This window comes from Syngnathus typhle, linkage group LG3 (assembly GCF_033458585.1).
Source record: "Syngnathus typhle isolate RoL2023-S1 ecotype Sweden linkage group LG3, RoL_Styp_1.0, whole genome shotgun sequence".
Taxonomy (NCBI): Eukaryota; Metazoa; Chordata; class Actinopteri; order Syngnathiformes; family Syngnathidae; genus Syngnathus; species Syngnathus typhle.
Genome location: NC_083740.1, coordinates 8,097,998 through 8,123,354, shown reverse-complemented (window position 1 = coordinate 8,123,354; position 25,357 = coordinate 8,097,998). Strand labels below are relative to the sequence as shown.

Here is a 25,357-nt window from a genome sequence, read left to right as displayed (position 1 = left end):
ATAATAATATAATAATATAATAATATAATAGTATAATAATAATAATCTTTCATTAAAAAGAACATTTCGAAAAGATAAAAGTAAACATCAATGAAAATTAGCTTTTCATTTGGTAAAGAAAATGGACAGAAGGACCGATTGATATTGATAACAAAAACAAAAACAAAAAAGAACTACAATACCCAGAAATGTTAGCGAGTAAATCCCCTTTCGCCAATTGGTCAAAGCAGCGCCCAATCACCTGGCTTAGACGTTTCCTCGGAACCAGAGCATCTTTCCGTCATGGCGTTTGTTTGGGTGAAATGCTTTGCTAACCTCCCGATCCTGTATGTTTTCTTTCTTATGATGCTGTATTTGCCGTCTGGAGGAGGACAGAAGAAAAAGGAGGTAAGGTTTTACCTTCGGAATGTATTTCATTTAAGAGAATATTGTCTTGTCTCTCGATCATTTAGGTTGAATCCGCTGGTGGTCCGTCAAGCAGACGTTGACAGCAAGGAGCAATGATCCCGAATTATTGATTGACTGCTTAGTTTGAATAATCTCAATTCTACCTGAAAATTACATTTTGCAGTGTTGCATAGAAAGGTTTCTGTCGTGCTCTCTGCATGATTTGCATTCAATCGTGGGCCACTGCTGGCAAGATGCTTTGATTGATAAATGTGCATAATACAGTAGCATGCTGCTCATATTGCGGAAAAGCATTGCTCAAGAAGCCACGATTACAGTAAATTGGGATTTATTGAGAATGGCTTCAATAAAACATTCATAAAACTGATCAAACACAGAACATTTGTGTACACTGGCTTCTTTGTGCTGTCTTGTGACAATTGATTATTTCAAAGATTAGTTGATGTATGTGAAACAGGCATTAACGGATGGCTCTTTCTAGTACAATTCCAGTAATAGAAGTATTACATTTTTGGGACAATTATACATTAACATTTATTTTAAGATTAATACCAGGGATATGTAACATTGGTATTAAAAATATGCAGTATGGAAATACGTTTTGTGCATATCTATCCATCCATTTACTATACCGCTTGTCCCCACACCATGAGGGTTGCGGGCGTGCTGGAGCCTATCCCAGCAGTCATTGGGCAGTTGACGGAGGACACCCTGCACCGGTTGCCAGCCAATCGGAGGGCACACAGAGATGAACAACCATCCACAGTCGCACTCACAACTAGGGGCAATTTGGAACGCTCAATCGGCCTACCAAGCATGTTTTTGGGATGTGGAACGAGAAAACATGGGTACCTGGAGAAAATGCGAACTCCACGCAGGGCGGGCCGGAGGTGGAATCAAACCCGCACCTTCTTAACAGTGAGGCGGAAGTGCTAACCAGTGCGATTTTGGGCACATCATAGTGTGTAATTTTCTCTCCATACACCCATTAAACTGCTTGCTATTTGCAGTTAACTAATGTCGTCATATATGTACGGGTGAAATGGGTACTTGAGTGGTCAAGTCAAGTCAAGTTTATTTGTATAGCCCTAAATCACAAGCAGTCTCAAAGGGCTTCACATAGACAAAAATAGACAATTATTCTCAAAGCATCCCCTGATCTTAAGCTCCTGTGATTCAGCTACCTTGTAAAGATCGGGGTGCACTTTATGCGCACGCCATCTCCACATTTAGGGCTCGGCAGCATGTCTACATTTGGTTTAATACATACCAATCTTTAAAAGTCTACTGGAATGACGTCAAGTATTACCTTTCTAATTTATCCAGTTATACAAGTGTCTGCAAAGCAATCAACTCACCAAAACTCCTTTTGACATGCTCGCCAGCCTATTGCATTCTTTTCCTCCTGTCCAAAGACTGCTGGGATAAGCTCCAGCACACATGCAAACCTTGTGAGGATATAGTGGTCCGGATGATGGATACAATGGATGGAAGTACCCGTCTTTGGAAATTATGGTATCACGTTATTTTTGCCACCAAAATTCACAATATGGTGCTGATACCAGTACTTGGTGCAAAACTAGTTGTCTATTATTAATTGATTTTTATTGTCCTACAACCAAGTCTGAGCAAGTATTTTCCAACGTGTTTATTGCCATTCAATGAAATTGGCAGTGAAACAGAAAGGCAGTGGATGGGGACTTTTCCCCAGCAGCACATGATTTAGTGCATTGAAAGTTCATCATATTTCATCAGAAAAAATGCCAAGAAACATGATGGGCTGCCCACTTCTCTCTCTATTTCTCCCGTAAGAACCCCTCCTTCTTAACTTACACTTATTGCCATTAAGATTTTTGCACTGTTCAGCGGAAAAAAAAATGATCTGGAAACTATTACCCTTAGCCCTTGCGTTGACCACACGTCACTAATAAAATGCCAATGTTTTCGGCATTATAAAACAATTTCATTCTTTTGTAAGCAGACTTTTGGTCTTTTATTAATTCAATTTCCGTGGTATTTTGAACGTTTGTGTTCCAACGGTAAGTCCATCATGGGCATTATTGTACTGCTCCATTCATCAAACTGTAATTGTTTCAACAACATTGCATTAAACATCACTGCATTGTTGTGTCATCAGCACATTTCTTCTGAATTAACTTTGCATATAAATAGAAAACTGATGAAGTTTCCAAATAGAATGGAGTATATAAATTCGGTATTGACAGAACACTTTGTGTACATGCATAATTGAATGCAAAGTTAACAAAGTCAACAGCATTTAAGAGGGGGAACCTTGAACAAACACATAAGCAATGATTAGGTTCTGTTAAAAAGCATTCTTTTAAGAGATTGAGCCATTAACTACAGAGGCAGATTTATTTATATAGGACATTTCATAGCATCTCTATCTATTTCTGTCTGTCTGTCTGTCTGTCTGTCTATAAGCACACGTACACACGCACAAATGTATGATATGTGTTACACAAAAAAGTTTCCAATTATTGTATTGGTTTGTAGAAGCAGAAAGTTATCAGTATCTGTGGTTAAAAAGAAAAGAAAAAAGTCGGTTATTGTGCATCCTAGTAACAATTGAGTCCGAAGGGTTAAGGCGAGGGTTCGGCATTGAGATTCTGGCAGACAGTAGAAAAGAAATGAAACCAATTTTTGCAAAGGAACTTAGGGCAGCAGCGCTAGACCCTTGCCTCTCTAAATCCTGTTATATACCCCTCAGGAAAGGGAGGAAATAGTCATGGAGAGCAAAGAATATTTATAGCCCTTCAACACTTGCTCGTTCATCACTTCAGCTTTGCTAGATATAATATCTGGCTTGTGTTGTGCTTCTGTCTTAAGGCTGACTACTGCACAAATAAAGAACCAATGTAAGCACTTCCTATATTAAGGCATCTGGAGTCAGCAAGGGGCAAAGAGAGGACAAAATGTCCAAGGCAGATGCAGGCAGTGGATATCTTGAGACTTGTATATTTATAAAGCGACAGTTTGCAAAGTACTGTTCCTGATTTTGCTTCCAGGGACCAATACAATCGTTAAAATAAAGCCGTAATAAACTACAGAGTAAGGTTTTCATTATCAGGTCATAATCCGAGCTACCTGCTGAGTTTAGATTGTGGCTGAGAAATCTTTGACACTCTGCAAGCACTATTGACTTTTGGTTTCATCTCAGACTTGACATAATCAAGTGTTTTCTTTGCCTGTTATGTTTGTAGCATGTAGGTTTTTGTTCTAACATTCATAGTTTGTGATATGAACAGAAAAAAAAAAAAATTCAGAGAAAACCCGGAAACATCCAAAATTGTTGAATTAATTGATAAAGGTGAAAAACAATAATCGAAACAACAGTATTTAAAGTTGTGACACAAATGTCTTGAATAGAAGAAGCTCAATGTAATAATATATATAAAATATATATAATATATATTTAATGGAGACACTGTTTGGGGTAGATAATTGATGATGTTGCCATTGTCTGAATTTTAAAATTCAAATTCCATAGTGTAGCCATAATACATGCCTCTAGTAGGATAAATTGAATAGTGATGAATAGAACTGCTTTTACATGAGACATAAAACCGAATTTAGATTGTAAGGCATGTTCCTGTGACTGAATCACACTTATCTTCTTTTTGGTGGTGATTATTTAATGGGGATAGAAGTGAGAGTAGTACCTACCTATAAATGATGTGAAATTGTGCATTTCACAAAATGTCAAACATCTCCAGCAAATATATTCAAAAGTATCCTGAAATGATAACTCATTATATCAGATCTGATTTGTTGGAATTGTTCTAATGGCAGAAGAAGGGACCTCGAGTATGTATGGTTGTGTTATCTTGTAGATCTTCCTCACGTCAACGTCCCTAGGTTATGTCTCTGATCTACTTATACTTCCACTGTCTTGTCAGTCATGCTTTATATTGTAATGTATTTTCCTTTTGGTGAATTTTACCTCTACATGTGATAAGAGGAGTAGCTTGATGATTTTTTTCTCAAATTAAATATTGTCTATCAAAAGATGTTTTTTTTTCCAGTTCATTGTTACAAAACATGAATGCTAAAAGACAAGAATTAATTGAAATCCCAAGGTGTATGTATAAAATAGGATTGCTTTTTTCGGTTTGCCTGTCTGAGCATCGCTCAGTGGATTTAAACCCAATCAAAGAGGAACATGGGAGCAGTTTGGGGGTACTTTGTCAGCTCAACAATGTTAGCAGCCTCGCACCTCTCCTATTCCCTATTTCCTTGTTTTCGGCTAAAAGTCTTTGCAAGCTGAGCTTCTACCGCCCCCGCTTTAAAATTCATTTTCGAGATTGTGATTTTTCTGTGTAGGAAACTTGAATTGTGGTTCCGTGGATTTGCGGGTGCTGTTGTGAATGTTCACTTATCACCTGCACTTCAGCAGCAGTTGCTTATTGCACAAAGGAGGACAAAATATCCTTTCATGACTTTCCTCTCTCTTTCTTCTTCTGCCTCACTTTCTGTTTGCCTGTTGTGAAATGGGTCTCTCTGTATTTCACGCTCCCACTCCTCTCTTACGCATGCAGTATTCAGTCACTCGGTTGATTCTCTCCATCGCTTTCTGCTCGTGAAAATAAATGTGTATGTTTCAAGTGTACAACAGATGAATATTGTATCTTCTCCCTTCATTCCGTCACTTTAGTGGCAATCCAAGCCAAACTATAGTTAAAAAGTGCTTCTAATTCACTCAGGATTTGTTTGGATGATCGCGCTCATTAGGTATAGTTTTGTGAATTATTGATGCAGTAGTACCGGGGTTGTTCTCTAGTGACGGATGCCTTGCAAGTCACTTTACTCCTCTGTTGTTCCTCCTTCTCCCAAATGACGTCCTTTGCCCAGTTTATGAGTTGTTAGTCTAAACTAGTTAAACACTTTGATTAACATTACCTTCGTGGAATAGGAACTAAGCAGAAACATTCACCATTTACCCCCCCGAGAAAATCAATCTCTCGGTGTTATATGAGCCCTGAGCAACTGTGATGCAATTTTCAGTGACAAAATAGCCAACCGAGATGGATAAAATCATGTGGATTTGCTGTTTAATTCATACTCCACAAACTCAGTATTATTCAGAATACCACATTTAAACATCAAGTAGATCAACTTCTAAATACTGTATAAGACTATTATAATTTATTAGTGAGTGTAGTGATTGGCCACTGATCATGATGGGTTAATTTCTATGAAAAAGTTCTTGATCAGCATATGTCGGTCATGGACTCTCATTGCCGACCACATTCTGAGCAGCCTGCAGTCGATTAAAGACCATCTTGTGTGTACTGGTAATGTCTCAGATGGGGATTCTGTATTGGCCGACTCAAGTGACCCGACTCAGATGCACACAAATGTCTTAAGATATCCTAACCTCATCCTGTTGTTACAAATGCTAAGAAGTGACTGGTATTTCAATTGCCACTACTAATAAAGACAAGGCTGTTTTAAAAATTTGAGGCGAATTTCAAATAAAGTTTGTACTTGTCATGATAAGTATATAGCATAGTCATAAAGCAATAGAAAAACACAGATAATACGAGTGATAAAAAGTGTATGAATAAACTATGACGAGCCCAGCAGCTGTGACATCCTCAGCATCCCTTTACTCACTTTTATGGGCTGCTCGTGGCTTCTCTCCTGCATGAGCAACTGCTGCCCTCTCCTCTTTCTTTTTCTGAGGGAAACATAAAAAATACACCCCAGCAGTCAGTCCTCCTGGTGGGATTGTACCAAATAGATGCAAACGGCTTTGTGTCGGTCGGCCACCTGTGGTGCGGCAGCCTCAGCTATACAAGTAAACTCCGGTTTGTGTCATACTGCCTTCAATTCGAAACCAGTATGGGGGGGGGAATCTATATCGGCACCATTTTCTGGTCAATACACAGTGGAAACCCTCTGAAGTTGTGGAATATTGCCTTTGGAAAAAAGAACTTTCTACAGTCACAAAACATTTGAAGCACATTCATGTGTCATTACTTGAGTGCAGCAACCGTCAGGTTTTTTTGTTTGTTTTTTACCTTGGCTTTTTTTGCATCATTCAGTCTGACAATTTAGACTGCTGCAATGGATGACTTTTGCAGGAAGAGAAAATCAACTAGCATCAAAGTCTAAATGAACTGTATGTTTTGGCTTTTTTGTTTTTGCGAAAGTTCTGCCAAAATAAGGAATGTTAAGCCAATATTATTACTTTCTTACACCAAACATGACTGCATGTTAAGCCAGCAAAGTCACATTCAAAGTAATTGATGAAATAATTTGATGTTCTTATGTTTTACAGACAGTTTTACAAACTTAAAGTTGTGTGATAATGTTAAAAATGACCCCAGGTTGCAGATTTATATTTTGTATGACAAATAATGCTTTATTTGGAAGTCAAAAGTTTTTTGTTCCATTTACCTATCTTTAGTTGTATATATCAGCTCTGTTGACTTTTCTCCCCAGTTCCTTTTGCGAGTTTGCCAAGATAAACATCTTGAAGGCCATTTACTAGTTTTACCAAACGCACACTGTTAGCAATTTCATATTGTGATCAGTCATGAAACTTCAGAATTCTTCCTGACCTATAAAAGAATAAGACAGTTCTTTTAGCCACTTTATCTTTTGCTACCACTTCTGCTGACCTCAACACTTTTGCATTCTCATTCTTCACCCCTCACTTTGCAGCCTTGTCCCGCAGGCTTTTGCCCCCCCCCCCCTCCTTTTTCCCTCCCGCTTGTTGTCCCCACCTCCCAACCCCTTCTTCCAAAGGGAGACAAGTGTCGAGCGTTTCTATATCGCTGATATGAGCGAGTGTGATTTCCTATTGTGCACCCCATACGTCACGCGTGCGTGTGTGTGTATGTGTGTTGATGTAAGCAGGAAAGTGTGTTTGTGTGTGTGTCTGGCTTTTGGCTGATAAGGCGTCACACTCTTATCCTCCCGGACAGCCTTGCGTTGCTGTGACACTTCAAACTGAACACATCTTCCAAAACTTTCACTCAGCTTCACATGATCAAAATACATAACTACACGTTTACACACACTGCTCGTATATGACAGTCACACACAGTGCTGACTATGTTTCATTCAAAGGTTTAAATGGAACGATGAAGTTTTGCTGGGTGTCCATGTTGCCTGTCACCATAATCTGGACAGCGATATTTATTTAGGGAATGTCATGAAATGATGTCCTGATTTTAAACTTAATTTTATGCAGTCATTGTCACCATGGTAACCCTGATGCATATTATACAATACAAGCTGTTGCTGGATTCATTTTAAGAGTTGCAGTCTTCCTTCAAGGGAAGCAAGTTAGTACTTTTCCATTAGTTTGGAAAAGCACTACGCCTAAACCTAGCGGTGCATCTAGCTTCAAAATGAGACCATATAACACACACGGCAATGCAATAATATCCAAATGCAAATATCTTTATTTTAGTATTAAGCTGGAGACAGGGTAAAACAAAAAAAAGTATGGATATACAGCAAGTCACAACTATACACAGTTTTGTTAAACTAATATCACACAAACATTTGTGGGCCTTCCACCAACTCATTTCCATTTGCTTGTTGCATCTCTCTAATAAACTGACATTCCCCCCAAATATAAAAAAAAGTATTGAAATAAAATTGAGGGAAAAATAAAAACGACTCTGTAGGTACCGAACTGCAAGCATGCATGTTCATCTACTTGTGAAGATCAGGGTTTTCAGTTTGAATCATTCAAAAATAACATTTTCTTGACACTATCCAAATTCTTCAAATAACATCAGAAAAGGCTTAACGTCTGAACTGCAGACATCACTGAAATAAACAAGAAGCAAGAAGAAAGACTCTTTCAACCATGCTTGACAGATCACGTCTCTAATGAGGAGTTTGATTGCGGATGATCATTGCACTCCTCATTTCAACGAAGCAACTGGTGGCCACACCCCCTCCCAGCTGTTCCCATTGCTGACCAGCCAATTATTCTTGGCGCAGCACGACAGGGAATCTGATCAAGCTCTCTCGCTCGCTATCTATCACTACAGTACTTAACCAAGGCAAACTTGGCTTTCACCATTGTTGCAAGTTACCATAGCCTCTTAAACTGTCTTTTAGAGTATTCCTAAGAGGAGGTTTTTATCCCCCCCACACAGATAGTAAAAAGGGACGTTCTCGCCAGCAGCTTTTCTTGAGTGACGTTATTGCCGGCTCATTGTAAAGAGCTTTCGCTCTTTAGTCAGCGTGGTGGCCCATTCATGTCTAACCGCCTCATCAAGCTAAGGTCGCAATAAAACATTGGCTGATGTGGCTTCAGGTCATTATATCAGACCTTTTATCGCTTGTCTTTGTTTTAACATGTTCCAAATGCCAAATCCACAGAGGTAGATTTAACCCTGTAATGGACGTCTTAATTCCCTCATTCACGGTCATTTTTGCACTTTACCGACCATGAAAAAGTACTTACATTTGCATTCCGGCTTCTAGTTATTCCATCACAAATTGCTTGCCATTAACAGATTTGACAATGTCACTCACTGTTGGTTTAAGTCCAGTTCATGCCATTCAGCGGAAGGTTTTTGTTTTGTAAAAGGTTTTACAGTGTACAGTGAAAGTCACAGCACAAAGTGAGAAAAGATGTCAATCTTTGGATTGAATAAATCGAGCTATCATTGGCAGCAGTAAACCCGACCAATTGTTTTCTGTAGTTGTAAATCAAACCTCTTCAAGGGTCAAGAGGACTCTAAGACAAATCCACTTTACAGAACTCTTTTCGTATAGCAATACTCTTGGGATGTACGATGTGAATCATTCTCTTGAGGTCATGTCACATCTCACTCAGGTTTAGATCAAGACCTTGACTGGGCCACTCCAGAAGGACCATTTTCTTCTGTTGAAGCTATTCAGTTGTTGATTTAGTGCACACACTCACACTCACTGTTTTAAGATAGTGATCGCGTGATAGTTGGAGACCCAACCGGCCCGTATGTACAGTTCTATGTTTCACAACAGTAATAAACTATACTTATAATTCCTGCTGCTGAAACGTATAAGCCTCCACTCCATCGTCAAAATGCACTGAGGGGTTCGTACGGCATAGCGTCACTGAATAAGGGCCGATCGAGGAAGCCGCCTCACATGTGCACACACCGCCCTTTTTAAAATAACAGTATAAATATCAAGACACTAATATGTATTTATGTATTTATTTACATTGGAAGGATTTAACCGGACGACACGTGTCACAGTCAGGCTTACGCATTTGTGCGGCAGACTGCTCTGAGTTGGAGCACTTTGATTATTATTTTCTATTTATTTTAAGTACCAGTATTTAGACATTATGGTATCATATTATTTTCGCCAACCAAAATGATATGAGTACCGATACTTGGTGCAAGACTACTTTAAATACACATTGAGATTTGACAGATTGAGAACATCCCATTTTCTCATGTGGAGTTTTAGAGGGTCATATGCAAATGGAATCCTTTAATCAGTCGAAAATCTAAGCCATTTAAACAGCTTAAAGTTTGTTAATTAAACACTCTTCTTTCACTCTTTAATTTGATATTGGGTAGATTTAGATGGATGTGCTTTTGCTGTTGTTGTGGTGTGGCTTAATGAAATCATCGGACCACCCACAGTCGACCCATGCTGCTTGAATTATTAAGTAGAATGCAAAATATGTTTATATTGTTTGTGTTATGTCATTGAATGCCTAGTATGTAGAAGTTATCATAGTAAACAAACAAATAACACATCACTAACTAATTGCTATATTCTTACATGTACATTTTATTATAGCCTGGAAACGTTCAAAATATTCCTTGTTAACTGTAACTATAAGTAACTTATAATCAGATCTGTGAAAATCCTTGAGGGAGTTTGTTTAGTATATAGATGTGGCTACCGTCTATTATACAGGATAATTACATTTTTACATGTGGACAATTTTTTATGAGTTTGATTTGTGGCTTTCGATTACATATGCAATAATAAAACTGGTAATAGAAAACAGCAATCCATAGTCTGGCTTGTCAAATCAGCTGGCCTTGCAAACTGAACCTTGTTTGTGTGGATTTATTTTAAAACCATCTGTTTTGATTTCTTTTTATAAACCAAATCTTAAATGTATTTCTTTATTTCATTCTGCTTTTTTGTTGGGTTTATAATTAGGTTTTCTTCCTTTGTTGATGTCTGCCTATACATTTTTTTTCTATCATCTTCCTTTTTCATCCACTCTTATCTCTTCCTAAATAGTCTTCAAACCAGGCAATGAAAGCCAAGTCTATTTGACAGAGCACACATCTGATACTGCTGACAGAAACCCAGCTGCATTAATATGTGGCTGCAAAATGAAAAAAAAAATAGACAAAATCTTCCCACCTGAGGTTGATGGGCAGAATGGTGTATGGACAATGGCAGTAGAGAAATCCTTTGATTCGCAATATTTGTTATTTGCCAGCTAGGATGACAAATCTCCTCCCATCACTGACAGCTCGTGTTATTTCTGGAAATGGCAGCTTGTGGGAAGCCAAACTTGAAGCTAGAAAGATGAAGTTTTGTTCTAATTCAATAGAGTTGAAAAATGGAAAGAAAAACAGAGACAAACACAAGAAAATGTAGTTGGCGTAAGGATCTGAAAATCATGAATATATTTATAGATTTAAAAAAAAAACGTGGGGAAATCACACATTATATGAGGATCTGAGAAACATGAACATCAAAAATCACGGATATTTGTGTTAATAGTTTTGAGAGCACAGTGAGCCAATAATTGAACAAATGCTGTTAGGTTTCCATTTGAGAGGTGCACAGAACAAGCTTCTGATTTTTAGAAAATCCAATGGTGCCCCTGTTCAGTGATTTAGCTACCACAGAAATATATCTTAAACCATCTCAAATAGAATAATGAACAGAAAGTAAGAAATCAAAAAAGCTGAAACCGGTGACAGCATGAACCACAACAGTACTTGTTTCTTCTCTAAACCTGGTATATTTTAATGTGTAGGCCTACCACTGTCAATAAATAAATCATTGTAGATCAGAATAGCGATACAGTTCTAAAACATTGTATTGAATGAATTAAAAAAGTAAAAAAGGCTATGTTGTCAAAATATAAAGAAAATAGTCATGTTTTTTAGAGCCTTTCTCGTGGCGTGTTTTTGTTTTGCCTGTGATCCAAATGTTCCTGACAAAACATTTAGAATGTTCCTGAGAAATGGTGTAAAGCGCATCTCTGCCCATTCAATGTTCAGTGCAACAATCTACAATCATTTTTCATTTCTAATCTTAGCCACAAAGTTAATGTTTTGTTTCTTCCCCTTTATTTCCAGAACCTCCTGTCTGAAAAGGTGGACCAGATGATGGAGTGGTCTTCTCGTCGCTCTGTTGTACGAATGAACGGTGACAAGTTCCGTCGTTTTGTCAAAGCCCCGCCCAGGAACTACTCTGTCATCGTCATGTTTACGGCATTGCAGCCTCAAAGGCAGTGTTCCGTTTGTCGGTATGTGCACCTACACAAAAGCTCAAGCTGGCATCATGCTTGCGTTCTGGCAGTACTTACAGTCGGCACCATTCATCCATCTTTCTGTCAGTTGAATGACTTGCGTCAGTCAACCCTGAAGGACTCGGGATATTAGACAGGAGACGCTTTGCTGAAGCATAGCACAATATTAGACAATAATAATAGGAAATGCTTTCACTGGTAATTGTCTGTTTATAAGATTCGCCCAAAAGTTACAATCAGATTAGCTTTGGAATGTATCTCATTTATTCGTTTCATGAGTCAAAACAGTGGAAATCTTTGGAATTACCAGATTTTTAAGTAGCAAAGAGAGGGCCGTACCTAATTGTTGTTGATTGTATGAATTCATTCAGTGGTAAATGCTTTGAGATGGCGAGAGATATGGTAAGTTCAATATTTGATGTCGTGGATAGTTTAGACACTCTCGATGAACCAGTGGACAATTCCCTTACTGCAATAGACTGCCACCGAGCGAGATGTATACGGAAGATGGTCTAAATGATAAATACTTGGCCTCTAGTACAGATTTAGACTTACCGACCAATCACGATAATGATGGTTGATAATGTCATCGTCTGGCTCAATGTGACAGTGGCTTCAAGCACCGATAGCATAGACTAGCAGGAGATGGTTAAGAAAAATTGCCAGATCAATGATTTGAACTTGGTTTGACTTTATGCTTGGAAAGTGAGCAAAGATGTTATTTGCAAGCTGAGGCGCATGACAGTGCCTTCAAAGGAAAGTATCAATTGGTGCTCCCATTTAAAAACAAAATGTGTGATCGATCCAAACGCACAGTCAGGAAGAATAAATTGTCCTACGACTACCCTCAAATGCCCTACTACCAAACTGCATAGTACATATACGTTTGGTGCAAAAAAATTGGTACAAAACATTGTACATAGAGTCTTTTCAGGTAACGGCTGTGTTGGCCAACACATTTGTGGCCGCCATGCCAGTACTGACACATCCAGACCCTGTATAGTCCCAATTAAATACGATAAGTTGCAATAATTATTTCACATTTACTATCTTTTATTATATTACTTCTATCAATTTGCTATCACAAAATGAACTTCGGATCATTGCTATATTTGCTTGTGTCTGGGTTTGTCCTCATTCCGGTTGTTTGTCACACCTAAATGTTCTAGGCAAGCAAATGAGGAGTACCAGGTCCTAGCAAACTCATGGCGCTACTCATCTGCTTTCTCAAACAAGCTCTTCTTCACCGTAGTGGACTATGATGAAGGAGCAGATGTTTTCCAACAGGTTTGTATTGTATATGTCCTTGCATTCTACAATTGCTACGTATATTGTTTGGCAAAATGCATACAGTATACTCCACACATTGGATTTGTCCTTGTGTTCAAACCATCCAAGGCTCTTGAGGCATTTGCTTGTTGACACATCTCATGACACAACACAAATGTATTATTATTATTTTGTTACTGATGCATTACAAAGATCAGGGACAAACGGGCTTGCATCAGGGACTCTCATAACCCATATTTCTGAAGGGTACCCAGAGGACATTCTGAGAGACATGAACACCTTCCCCATGTCTTCAAATGCAGTTTTTGTTTTGTTTTGTTTTGTAATGGCTTGATCCATGCTCACAGTCATTAAAAATGACCGACAGAGTTTTTAGGACATAATTTAAAATATAACCATGAATTAATGCAAATGAGGCCATTTTGTCTAGATAAATTATAGATACATGATCAGCAAAGCAATAAGTGAAGATATTAAGACAAAATGAAGCTTTTGAGGGTTCTCATGTTATGTGGCAGACTGTTTGTCATGCTGAAGACCAGCTTTGGTGCAACAGGTCCTGGAGGCATTGAAGGCATCAAAGCGATGATCAAATCAGAAGATTATTGCCGCATCTTGGAGCAAAATGTGCGAGCCAGTGTCTTATAAACAGATCTTAGGCTGAATGGAAAACCACCCAGCAGCATGAAAACATAGAAAAAAGAAGCAATGAGTAAATAAGTATTGAAATCCTTTGGAGAAGTAACACTTTCTACTGAAAAAAAAAAGACTTGTGAAAACTTTAAATAGCTTCAACACAGTAATATAATTGTTTGATGTGGTTAGCAGACATTCAGAAAGACTTTTGCCTTTGCTTTGTCGTTCTTTCTATTTTGTTTTAATCTGGATGTAAATTTGATGGAATTATGTCAGCAGTTAAAATGATATAATGCTGATGTTGCACAATAAATAAATAAATATAATCAAAGTTATTTACATGTTTTGTTCACTATGCTTGATTTCAATATTTGCAGGAATTGTGGAGATACAATCACACACAACTTGCATAATACTTTGATTGTTGATTTTCTGTTTTCATTTCTAGCTGAACATGAACAGCGCGCCAACATTCATGCATTTTCCAGCAAAGGGAAAGCCGAAAAGAGCAGACACATTTGACCTACAGAGGATTGGCTTTGCTTCAGAGCAGCTGGCCAAGTGGATTGCAGACCGCACAGATGTCCAGGTATGTTACACACATGAGGAGTGCTTAGGAGCGGAGCGAAGGAACTCATTTCACTGCTAAATGGATGCTTTGGGGTGTTGATAAGCCAAAACCAAATGGTCCTCTTACAATAGTTTTACTTTTTGTACAGTTTCAGCAAGAGTAAAAAAATTGCTTGATGTCCTTCTCTCTAGATCCGTGTCTTCCGTCCTCCTAATTATTCAGGGACCATTGCTTTGGCTCTGTTAGTCTCTCTTGTTGGAGGTCTACTATACCTGAGAAGAAACAACTTGGAATTCATATACAACAAAACCGGATGGGCCATGGCAGCACTGGTATGGACAACAGCTCTCACTACTTAAAATTAATCAAATGTCATTTTTTTTTAATAGCGTTTCTTCTCTCTCCCATTTTGACTCAGTGTGTTGTTTTTGCTATGACTTCTGGTCAGATGTGGAATCACATCAGAGGTCCTCCCTATGCTCACAAAAACCCACAGAATGGACAAGTGGTAAGTGTGTATTGCTCGCAGACATCCACATGCACAAAAATACACACAAAAAAAAATGATACGCTCCCATCGGGACCTTTTCTTTCCTTTCATCCTATCTGCCAGCCCTCTTGAGTAAAACTGCACTTGGTAGTGTTGCCACCTGCTAGCAGGTCAGCACTGAGCCAGCATGCCTGAGTCTGTTCTACAGCTAGTATGAGCAGTTACTTTGACTTTCGAGACCGATCAGAGTCATCTTGTACAAAGCCTGTGAGTCATGTCTTTTTGCCACAGGAGCTCTTTTTTTACTTTTCCTCTCAGTTTTCTGTCTCTTACTGGACAGGTGATGTGAATTATTTTAAGGTTATTTTCAAATGTTTAAAAAAATAAATCAATCAAAATGGAGTCATTAAAAAAACAGATAGAGGCCATGCCGCATACACGCAATAAAAATCTGGTCTGGGTAGCACTAGCCTGCAGTGTGAACTTCGCTTTGAACATGCACAATATGGCGTGGCATTTTCTTACAGGGAGGTCCCTGAAAAAGACCTTGCTTGAATGGCATTATTAGTAGCTCCAAAGTCTTTATGTACTTTTCAGCATTAATAGTCCCTTTATAGATGTGCCAAAGTTAAGGCCAGAGTTTGACTGACAAAAGCGAAAACTCGTAAATTGCAGGGGTCACTCAGAAAGTGATTAAAATTGCCTATTATAATAGTTTAAACCATAAATACAGTATAACTATGATCTCAAAATACTTGGAGGTAGTACCAGGAGAGGTTCCCCCAATATAGGCAAATAAGCGAGTACACAAATGCTGAAAAGCAAATATACAAGAGTCCACTGTAGTGAAATGATAACTATGCATACAATCAATTCTTCTTCAATTCCAGTCACATAGAGTACAAGCTAAGCTTCAACGATCCACTTTCTCGGGAGCCTCACCCAAACATTCAGCCAAAATAGCAACAGATATTGCTTTCGTCGCTCTTGTGCAAATGGCCTTCCTAATTTTATTTATGATCATTTTCCACCTTTCTTCTGAGCTATCCTGAAATCTCACTTTCCCTTCATTCTCGCAGTCGCTGGTTTGCATCTGCCAGACAATATTAAAAAGATATCTCTCTTCTCCCTCCTACTTTTGTGTTACTTCCTTTTACATTCCTCTCTAATCTTCCACTTCCCTCCCCATTTGCATCAGCTTCCTCAGACAGTATAATCAGGGGTGTCAAACTCATTTTCGTCGCGGGCCACTTTGTAGTCACAGCTTCCCTCAGAGGGCCGTCATGGCAGTGAAACCAAATAAATGTTTAATCATGTCAGCATATTATAACATAGATTACAAATTGATGGATTACTAGTTCTGAAACCAAGGGTAATAGTTTGTTTAGTACTTGTTCAAGTTACTGTTACAAAAAAATCTCAACAAAATTAGTTATTACACATGACAATTGGAAATTTTGATACAGATTTTTGCATAGATCATGAAAGACACAATTTGCTTTTGCAGGCCAATAAATCGATCGGGCCAGATCAGGCACCCGGCCTTGAGTTTGACACCTGTAGTGTAATTTCTAGGTACACTTTATTGAAAGGATTGTTGAAGTCATAAATAGTAATAGTGGGCAGATATTGTGTCATTTGCCTGAAGTTCAGCACTGTGCAGGCACACACACACACACACACACACAGACAAACACACACGCACGATGAGACAGAAACATAATTGTAGATAGAGTGGCACACCTACAAACAAATAAGCTGTGCGTGATCCAGTGGAATGAATGAAAAGGGTAGAAGCAAAATCAGTCACATTTGCAAGAATGCATGGAGCATGGCTTTTCTAATTAAGCAGTACCAAATAGACAATATAGATGCATCCTTTTTAATATTCAAGTCCGCCTTTCTGGCTTCCTATCAACCACTTCTTTGTTTACACACTATTAGCTGAGGACATTATTACCATATTTCCAACTGATTTCACATGATGGGGTAAACCATTTCTGCAATTGTTACGGTCACAGAAAAGCAGGTTTTTTTCATCCCACACATCAAAACACTTTTATTGCCTCCTGAATAGAAGATTTCTAGCTTGTAGAAGGACACCACTGTGTTTTTATGTTAGCCAGCATGGGCAGTAAGCTATTTGTGTGCGTGCGCGAATTATTACTGTTTGTATTAATAACCTCTAAGAAGAAGAATTGTTTAGCATTCCTCACTTCCTGGTTGCAGATGTAAAGACTGTATTTGTATATGTTGTAATGAATGTGGACTTCGGTTTTGCGTCACTGAGCTCTTTTTGTCTTCGCTCTCGCTTTTTTTTTTTTTTTTAGCTTTAACCAGCGGGGTATTGGAAAATTAGTCCAAGGTGACTTTTTCCTGACTGACAAAACTTTGTTCTTAATTGGGGTAATAGAATCCATTACAGTTAGAGCTTCAGAACTAAGGTCACTAAGGTCATCAACAGAAGCTGCAGGCTTGGTAACAGTGGGAAAGCCAGAGTGAATAATGTACAGGTGTTTTCATCGATATAGCGCTTTTCTAATTACCTCTCCTCCACTTTTTTTCAAATTAGCATGGGCTGATGTTTTAAATAAAACAGTATTCATCAGATAGGGCAATATCAGGCACCACTACCTTTGAAATATGAAAACCTTTGGAAATAATTGTATCCAATATATGCCCCTGGTTATGCATTGAATCTAAAGCTCAAAATTGTCCCGGAGATTCAAGAGTTGTATCTATAGTATTTTCCATCTTTCAGATTGTCAGTATGAAAGTTAAAAGTGACCCACTAACACAGCACACCCTCCTCCAAGTTCATCTTTGCCGACGTTTTATTTTCCCCTTTTGCTGTCTGAGTGCCTTCTGACCTTTTGCAAATGAAACAGACTCACACACACATCCACATTCCCCAAACACATGATAGTCTCGAAAGGGAGGAATGTGGCTATTTGAAAAGGTTACATGGCCTCTGGCTATTAACGGCCAACACTGTTGTGGTTTGGATTAAGAGGAAAGCAGTAACCATAAACACACAGCACACTTAATGCCCACTATGTACCGTTTCTTGGTATTTATCTTGCTGCCTTTGACATGAGATAGAGCAAATATAAATTACAACTTACTCCAATGCACCTGTTCTTAGCCTTTAAAATGATGGCCTTTAAAATGGGGTGTACATCTAGCTGCATGTGTTGATATGCGTTTTTGTTTATCCACCTCAAGTGCAATTTCCTTTTTTGTTTTACAGTTCAAAGCTTTCCATTCCAGTGACAAGTTTTCCCTAAACAGTCCTTTTCAGAAGCACATGCATTTATCTACTAGTTTTTATTATAGAGTGGACATGTGTGAATAAAAAGGCTGAAGCACACATTCAGCATTGCACACTAATGAATAGAATTCCCACATTCTAATGCATCAGATTAATTGGAAGTGCCTGGCCATGGATTGAGGAATTTTTCATTCCAAGCACTGCTCTTCCTTTAAGGCTCTATATGCACTTGTTTACTTGTTTGTATGAAACATTGGTAGCAAATATTCATAATAAAATCATATTATGTAAATCTTCCCCGACTCAAGGTATTTCTTAGTTTGTTTTTCATATCTACTACTTGATTTTATTTATTCAAGTTGCGTAAATGCATTTCACTGAATTACGGTTGGCATGGTAAAGTATGAATTGTCGCGTTAACTAGTGTTTGTTCCTTATGGTTTAAAATGTAATTAGCATATTTTTTATTTTATTCATCAATTCTTGATACTGGTTAAATTTGAGGTGGTGCAGATGTGTCGCAGTGCACCAAAAAGTCAAATATATCTATGCGATGCTTCCTTGTCATGCAATTCACAGGAATTCCCTCCCACTCCCAGTAAATTTCAGAGATAAAGTATTTTTGTGTATTTGAAGTGGCTGCACTATATAAAGGCCTGTCTGGTTGCACATACTGGAGAAGCTTAGTAATGGCTTTGTGAATTGTAAACTACAGTTTTCATTAGACATTTTGTGACAAGTAAGAGACTTGCATTGTTTAGTTGAACTCATGTTTATTTGAGGAGTAAAAGTTCTTCAACGTTACAAATGATTGCAAATGACTTTTTGGGTCAGTATACATTTGGATTTGTGGCTTAGCGGTTGGCTTTTTAAATTCCTAGAAACTTTGCTGTTACGCTTGACAAAAAAGTTTCTTCTCAGCACTCTCATTATATTAAGAAAACTAATTATCTTTACCCATTACAGAACACATCATGCTATTAAAACAATTTAATCGCAATTCTGCGGCTTATTAATAGAAGAATCAAACAGCATCTTCCAAACCTCTTGTCGTGCCACCAGAAACAACCTTTTGTTCTTGTGCAAATAAGGATTGCTTTGTTGGCTGCAGAGTAAGAAAGGCATTTTGATAACAATTCAAAAGCCCCATCTTGTACAAGACAACACTGTCTGCAGGAAAGACAATAGTATCAGCTTTAGGCCTGAGCCTTTGTGGATTTTATGTCCGCTTTCAAGTGAAAACATTCTTAATTTCCCTCCAGTGAAGCAAGAAATATCTGACCACCCTTCTACTCCTTCTTTGTCATCACTCCATTCTCACCCATGTCTGATAGGAAAAGAAATAAACACCAGGGCAGTCAAGTGGAGAAACGGACGTAAGATGTGCTGTAAAGCAGGGTGCTAATAATCTGTAGAGGCTTAAAGGACTATTGGACCTCCATTCAACCGTTTTCTCCTTTCCATGGACTACTCCTTGGTCTGTCTTTGTGCCTTTCCCTCATCACGTATGAATTGACAGCAATGAAGTTAGAATGAATTCTCCTACGTCTTGTGTAGCTCTTTATGAAGCAAGGAATAATTATTGGGTACTTGAACGGGTAGAGTGAAAGAGAAAATCAGAGGATTTCGCAACCAATCAGCTAAAACTAGCAATGATGAAGGCAGGTAGGCTGTCTGTAAATACCATCCCTTACTTCTACCTTTATTGTGAGATTAAACTCTTTCAATCCCTTTTCAATGTCCAGAGTATAGTCTCGCATTAAATTCTGAAGACCATAGTGTAAAAATAAAAAAAAAAAGAAAATTCTGCGTAGATCCCATTGTTTTAGGCTTTTTACAAATAACATGGTCTTGGATGTACGCCAATGTTATTGTTTTAGTCAGGGGTCGCCACGGTGAGTTACTCGCACGGTACGCTAAGCCCAGTATTTATGGCAGATTTTGCGGTGTCCCCCAGCTTTTTCTCATTTTATCAAAGTTTTTACAACATGAAGGTCAGTCAGTGCATTGGCAATTTAACGACAGCAGATCGGAATACATGTGAGGCTCTTATGAGGGCACATCAGCAGCACATAACAGTCAATAGATGTTTCCTTTAGGTGTCAAGATCTTGAATAGAATACATATGTAAGTGTTCCCGTAGGTCTCCATTCAACTCTGCCCACTCAGAAAAATAAATTCACCTTTTTACACCTACCCAGTACAAGCATGAAATCTTTATGATTCACAAGCATAGCCAACGCTTGCTCTCCCTGTGTTGAATATATACATTACTGTATATTATATACACTTTCCACTGTGTTTAATTTAATTTAATTATTGTGATAGAAGTCACGCAGTGGCATAAAACTGGAACATATAATTTATAAGGTTTTCATGTTTATTTAGTCCTGCTATGAATCAAATGTGAGTTTACTTGTATTTGTTTTAACCTTGCTATCACTCTACCTCTTTGTCTTACAGAGTTATATTCATGGCAGCAGTCAGGCTCAGTTTGTGGCAGAGTCTCACATCATCCTTCTCCTGAGTATCCTTTAGCCAATATGTTTGTCTGTATACATCTAGAATGCAGCAAATTGCAAATCAATTAAACAACCTGTGCGGTCTACGACAGCTCATTTGCTCAGCAAATGTATTTGATTCTCCACGCTGTGTTTGTTTCTTAATTTGCTTGCACACAGCCCACCGTTTTATTTCAGAAACAACAGCCAAATACTGTCAGTTATATTTGTTTACTCAGAATGAAAGCTTGGCCATCAGATTGTTCACTCCGTAGGGGGGCCACCTCCTCTGCCACTGTGTATGAAGACAGCCTCTAACCTCTGTGTTTCATTTGTTCTAAATTCTCTATGATAAATTGCGGCTGTTTACGTCTTTGAAGTAAAATCTCTGTTGGCGTTTCTGTTTTTGCACTGTTGTATACTTTGTGCTACTGCATGTGTGTTGCCATTGTGGTTGTCCTCATGGCAAACAAGCAGTTCAAGGTCGCACCTGCTGCAGCGCTACATTTGCTTGCCTCTGCTCATCCCCCTTATTTTGTCCGTTTATTGCCCTACCAACTCAATTGAAATGATCACAAAGGTGAAACACACACAGGCGTGTTCTTACCAGTATTTGGCATGTGTGTGCGTGTTTTTGTGTAGAGAGCATTATCTTTATTCAAATGTTTCTCCATGCTCGAAATTGCGCCTGTGTTGCTGCACTGTAGCTCCAATTTAATAGTTAGTAAATTTGTGATCCACTTCAAAATTTTCACAAGAGCACGTTTCATTTACTGTATAAAGAATTTGTAATATTAGAATATATATATTTTTTTAAATTCCACTAACCATTATATACTTTCAGGTTCGGGCTTTTGTACTGGATTATAAGTCAGTGTTATTGTGTGTATATTGAGCAGGAGCTGTTTCGGTTCTGCTAAACATTACTCTGTAGGTTTTCACCAATTTTTCTTGGAGCAGTATACAAGATTTGAGTGTATGGTTTCCTTGACAACCATTCACCAGATGCTGCCATCACCATGGGGATGGTGCTGCTCAATGAAGCTGCTACTTCCAAGGGAGATGTCGGCAAAAGGAGAAGTAAGTAAAGCCTACCGTTACTGATCGGGGTTTTTTTGTCTTTGACAAGTAATGTGTGGCAAGGTTAAGGAAAAGTGGAAACAGGATAAGCAGTAAGTTGTTAACCTCACATGCAGTTCAAAATGTCTTAGAGGGGATCAGATCAATGTTGACGATGACATTCTTTTGTCTGTTACTTGTTAGGCTACTTGTTTTCTCACACCAGGTTGATGACCAGATGAAAATGCTTCATCAACCACTCTAAGCTAAACTTAATACAACAAATGTCCTTTGAGATCCCTCTTATTTTTGTGCTCACTATCTTATGTTTTGCTACTTATTATATACTTATGTATTATGATGTGCCCTGATATTTACATCTTTCCCATGTCAGATATATTGCCCCCATGCATCTGCAGGTGTAACGTCTTATTTTGTGGAGCCAATCAATGACCTGATTCATCAATCAGTAAATTAAAGACATTACGGTCGATTGCAAGATTTGCATAAAATCCAAAATGTTGGCCACGCCAAACCAATCAGATTGCTATAAAGTCTAGTGACTATGAAATACATGCCAGCCTATCGAATTGTTCAACCTTAAACACGAAAACCATCAATTTAAGCATTCCACTTAGCCAGTTTTGATTAAAGAGCACATGAAAGCCTGCTTGAATCCTTTTTACTTTCCCTCAAAAAGGCACCAAAGCTATTCTCCAATCTAGAGAAGCAAGATGAAAGAAAAATCCAAATTATTTGGCTTCAATTCTGATGACATTTAATGAGAGGCACTCAGAGTAATCTCATTATAATTATTTGTGAAAGTTGCGGCACACAACAAGGACACTTTAAAGATAGAAGGAAAATATAAATGCTGAAAAAAAACTTTTACTGTGATATTCTGAATCAGATTTACACAAAACTAGAGGAAAACTTTGAAGGCATATGAAAACAGATGTAAACTGCTTAGAAGAATGAATGAGTCTTCCAAATTAAATCAAGTTTATAAAATATTCTCTAAATGGACTTGGAGTTGCTTGCATTTCTACCAACTACGCTAAAAACAAAAAAAAATGAAGTAAATCTTGCAAATACCACCTGTTGATAATGTTGATCAACTGTAGATTAATTATTTTTAGATTTAGAAATAATTTAATATTTCTTTAAATTGGATTTTAGTTTTGGAGTGGTTCACATTTTATATGAGATAAATCCAACCCAAGTCCCACTCAATTAACAAAATTGCAGGTCTAGCTATACAAAAATACTCCACATAGATGACAAGTAAAATTATTTGAAACCATTTACGCATGCATAATATCCACCAAGGAAAAATATTCACACTCATTCCATTTTCATTGTAATTTCTATCCTCCACCAAAACTCCCATTTGCCCTTTGAAAACTCATCTGGCTCTCGTGTGGTTTAAAAATAACACCAAAATTTGCTGTTTGTTACAAAGATGACTCATGTAGACAGCATTAACACATCTTGCACATCATTTTAAAGCAACAATGCAATGTAGTGACAAACATCATCCCGCTGAGGCATCTTGTGTCTATTGTAGAAGAGTTCATTATATTTATCTTCTTAATAAGATGACTTTGTTTGTATTCGCTGGCCCATGTTTAGGAAATAAATTACATTTGTCTGTGCCATTATATTCAGATTTTAATTAACATACGTAAGTAATGAGTCACTGTTGGGATTGCTGAAAGATGACCAGCAGTATCCCTCCAGGTTTCCATGTTGGTGCTTAATCCAAATTTAATTGTTTTCACCCCTGTAGTTATTTTCTTTGCTTGATACAGCAGCTAACCCACAATTATGGATCAGAACTCTAAGAACCACACACTTTGTAGTTGTTTAACAAACCGGAAACATGTAATTATTCATGAAATAGTACAGCAAATATTTGGTAGATACTGTACAAGAACTTGCAAACTAACAACACAAATATTTCCGGTTTATCTCTCTGAATTAGGTTAACAATTTATGTTGTTGGTGATAAAGGAAATGCAAGTGTTGCTTTCAGAATTACTGGATTAGAAATAATGTATCTCCTTGCCTAAATATGTTGGACAAGCTAATGCTTGTGCTTTATATGCATAATAATGACCACCAAGGACATGAGAAGGTAATCTGCTGAAAAACAAGACGATGATGATCGTTATTTAGTTATGAAACTTGGACATTTTATTAAACAATGTCCTGATGTCTCGTTCAGTGATCTCTGGTGTCAGAGTTCTCTCAAATTATAGCAATCTTTGAATGTCTGCTTCTTATCCGTTGCAGTTATCTGTTTGGTTGGCCTCGGACTGGTGGTGTTTTTCTTCAGCTTCCTACTTTCTATTTTCAGGTCGAAGTATCACGGATACCCTTACAGGTAACTGCAGTCACCAATCTGTTTTATGGATCTGTCATTTTATTAAGCTTGGGGTAGCGTGCCGTTAGCCCAAATTAAAATAGCACGCATAAATCAATGACATAGGCAACTACGACGTCGTTCAATTTGATTAAAAACCTTGCCAAAGCAGAGTCCTCAACTACACGTTTTAGGGCCAAGGACTTTTCTCTAGAGACCAGCTTTGACTCTGTTTGTGACATTTTGTTGTACACATAATGTTCCCTCCTGAACATAAGCGAATGAATTAAAAAAATAAGAATGGCACTTTGCTGTAGCAGTTTGTACTCGAGGTCAACACTGTATGACGAAACAAATACAGGCCACTGAAAGCGTACAAAGGCAAACACTAAAACTGATACCAGGAAAGATAAATAAGTGCACTTGAATCCTCTTGGTACATGTAGCTTTAAAAACAACCACAAGTCTTTCTTCCAGCTCCCTTGTAGGACTTTTAGTCTCATGACTGTTACCAAGTGGAATAAATGCACTGAGGGAAGCTATGGCTTGTAAGAGAGATGTTTTGAGCCAATAAGTCTTAAATTATCATGCTGTTAGAAAAAAGTGCTACCAGTCGGAGTGCTTTTCTATTGCCGAGTACCCTCAGATTTGTTCATGATCAGATGCGCATTTGATACTCTTCGCTTTTGTGTTGTGACAGATTCAACTAGTTTTCATTGAAGCATACATGTCATCATAATACAAAAAAGATCACTATATTCTGCAATACATTTTCAACCAATAATAAGCCTGACATATTGAAGATTCTTTTTGAAGGGGGGAAAAAACAGCGGAGGTTATATTTCCTGAATTTAATCTTTTCAATGCTATTCGACAGTTAAGTATTCACTATTCAGTTTCTTCTTGTCAGTAATATGCACTTATTTCACCTCCTCGCTGTCTGTTTTTGCCCGTGTTATGGAACAAACCCTCCCCCTTGTCTTTCAGTTTCCTTATTAAGTGAAAGAAGGAGCTGTAGGTCAGAGAATGACCCAAGTGGTAGGTGAGAGAAGTGGACAAGATACTTGAAGAGGCGGACACAGCCTAGCTATTGAATCTTCGGTTTGTGTTATGCTTTTAAGTTATTTAAATATTAATATCTGTAACCTAATAAATAGTAGTCACGTTGTTTTTGTTATTGTCATAGTGGTTGTTGTTGTTATCATCTCTGCTAGCTGATTAGATAAAGCCCTTCCTTACAATAGAAAATAAAGGCATTTGTCACAACTC

General features: G+C 38.0%; 1 protein-coding gene across 3 annotated transcripts; it reads left to right on the top strand.

Annotated features, from left to right (window-relative positions):
* The first annotated feature begins 245 nt into the window (after window positions 1–245).
* tusc3 (tumor suppressor candidate 3) lies at window positions 246–25,357 on the top strand. 3 transcript variants are annotated; one of them, XM_061275300.1, is made up of 10 exons: window positions 246–387; window positions 11,733–11,902; window positions 13,075–13,192; window positions 14,280–14,420; window positions 14,594–14,734; window positions 14,821–14,910; window positions 20,627–20,690; window positions 21,670–21,744; window positions 24,083–24,109; window positions 25,076–25,357. In XM_061275300.1, the coding sequence occupies exons 1-10, from the start codon at window positions 283–285 to the stop codon at window positions 25,132–25,134; spliced, it is 990 nt and encodes a 329-aa protein (XP_061131284.1). In that variant the 5' UTR covers window positions 246–282; the 3' UTR covers window positions 25,135–25,357. The 3 variants fall into 3 exon arrangements, with proteins under 3 accessions (XP_061131284.1, XP_061131283.1, XP_061131285.1); XM_061275299.1 differs by having other exon boundaries at window positions 24,019–24,109; XM_061275301.1 differs by lacking the exons at window positions 20,627–20,690; window positions 21,670–21,744; window positions 24,083–24,109; window positions 25,076–25,357 and adding an exon at window positions 18,143–18,375.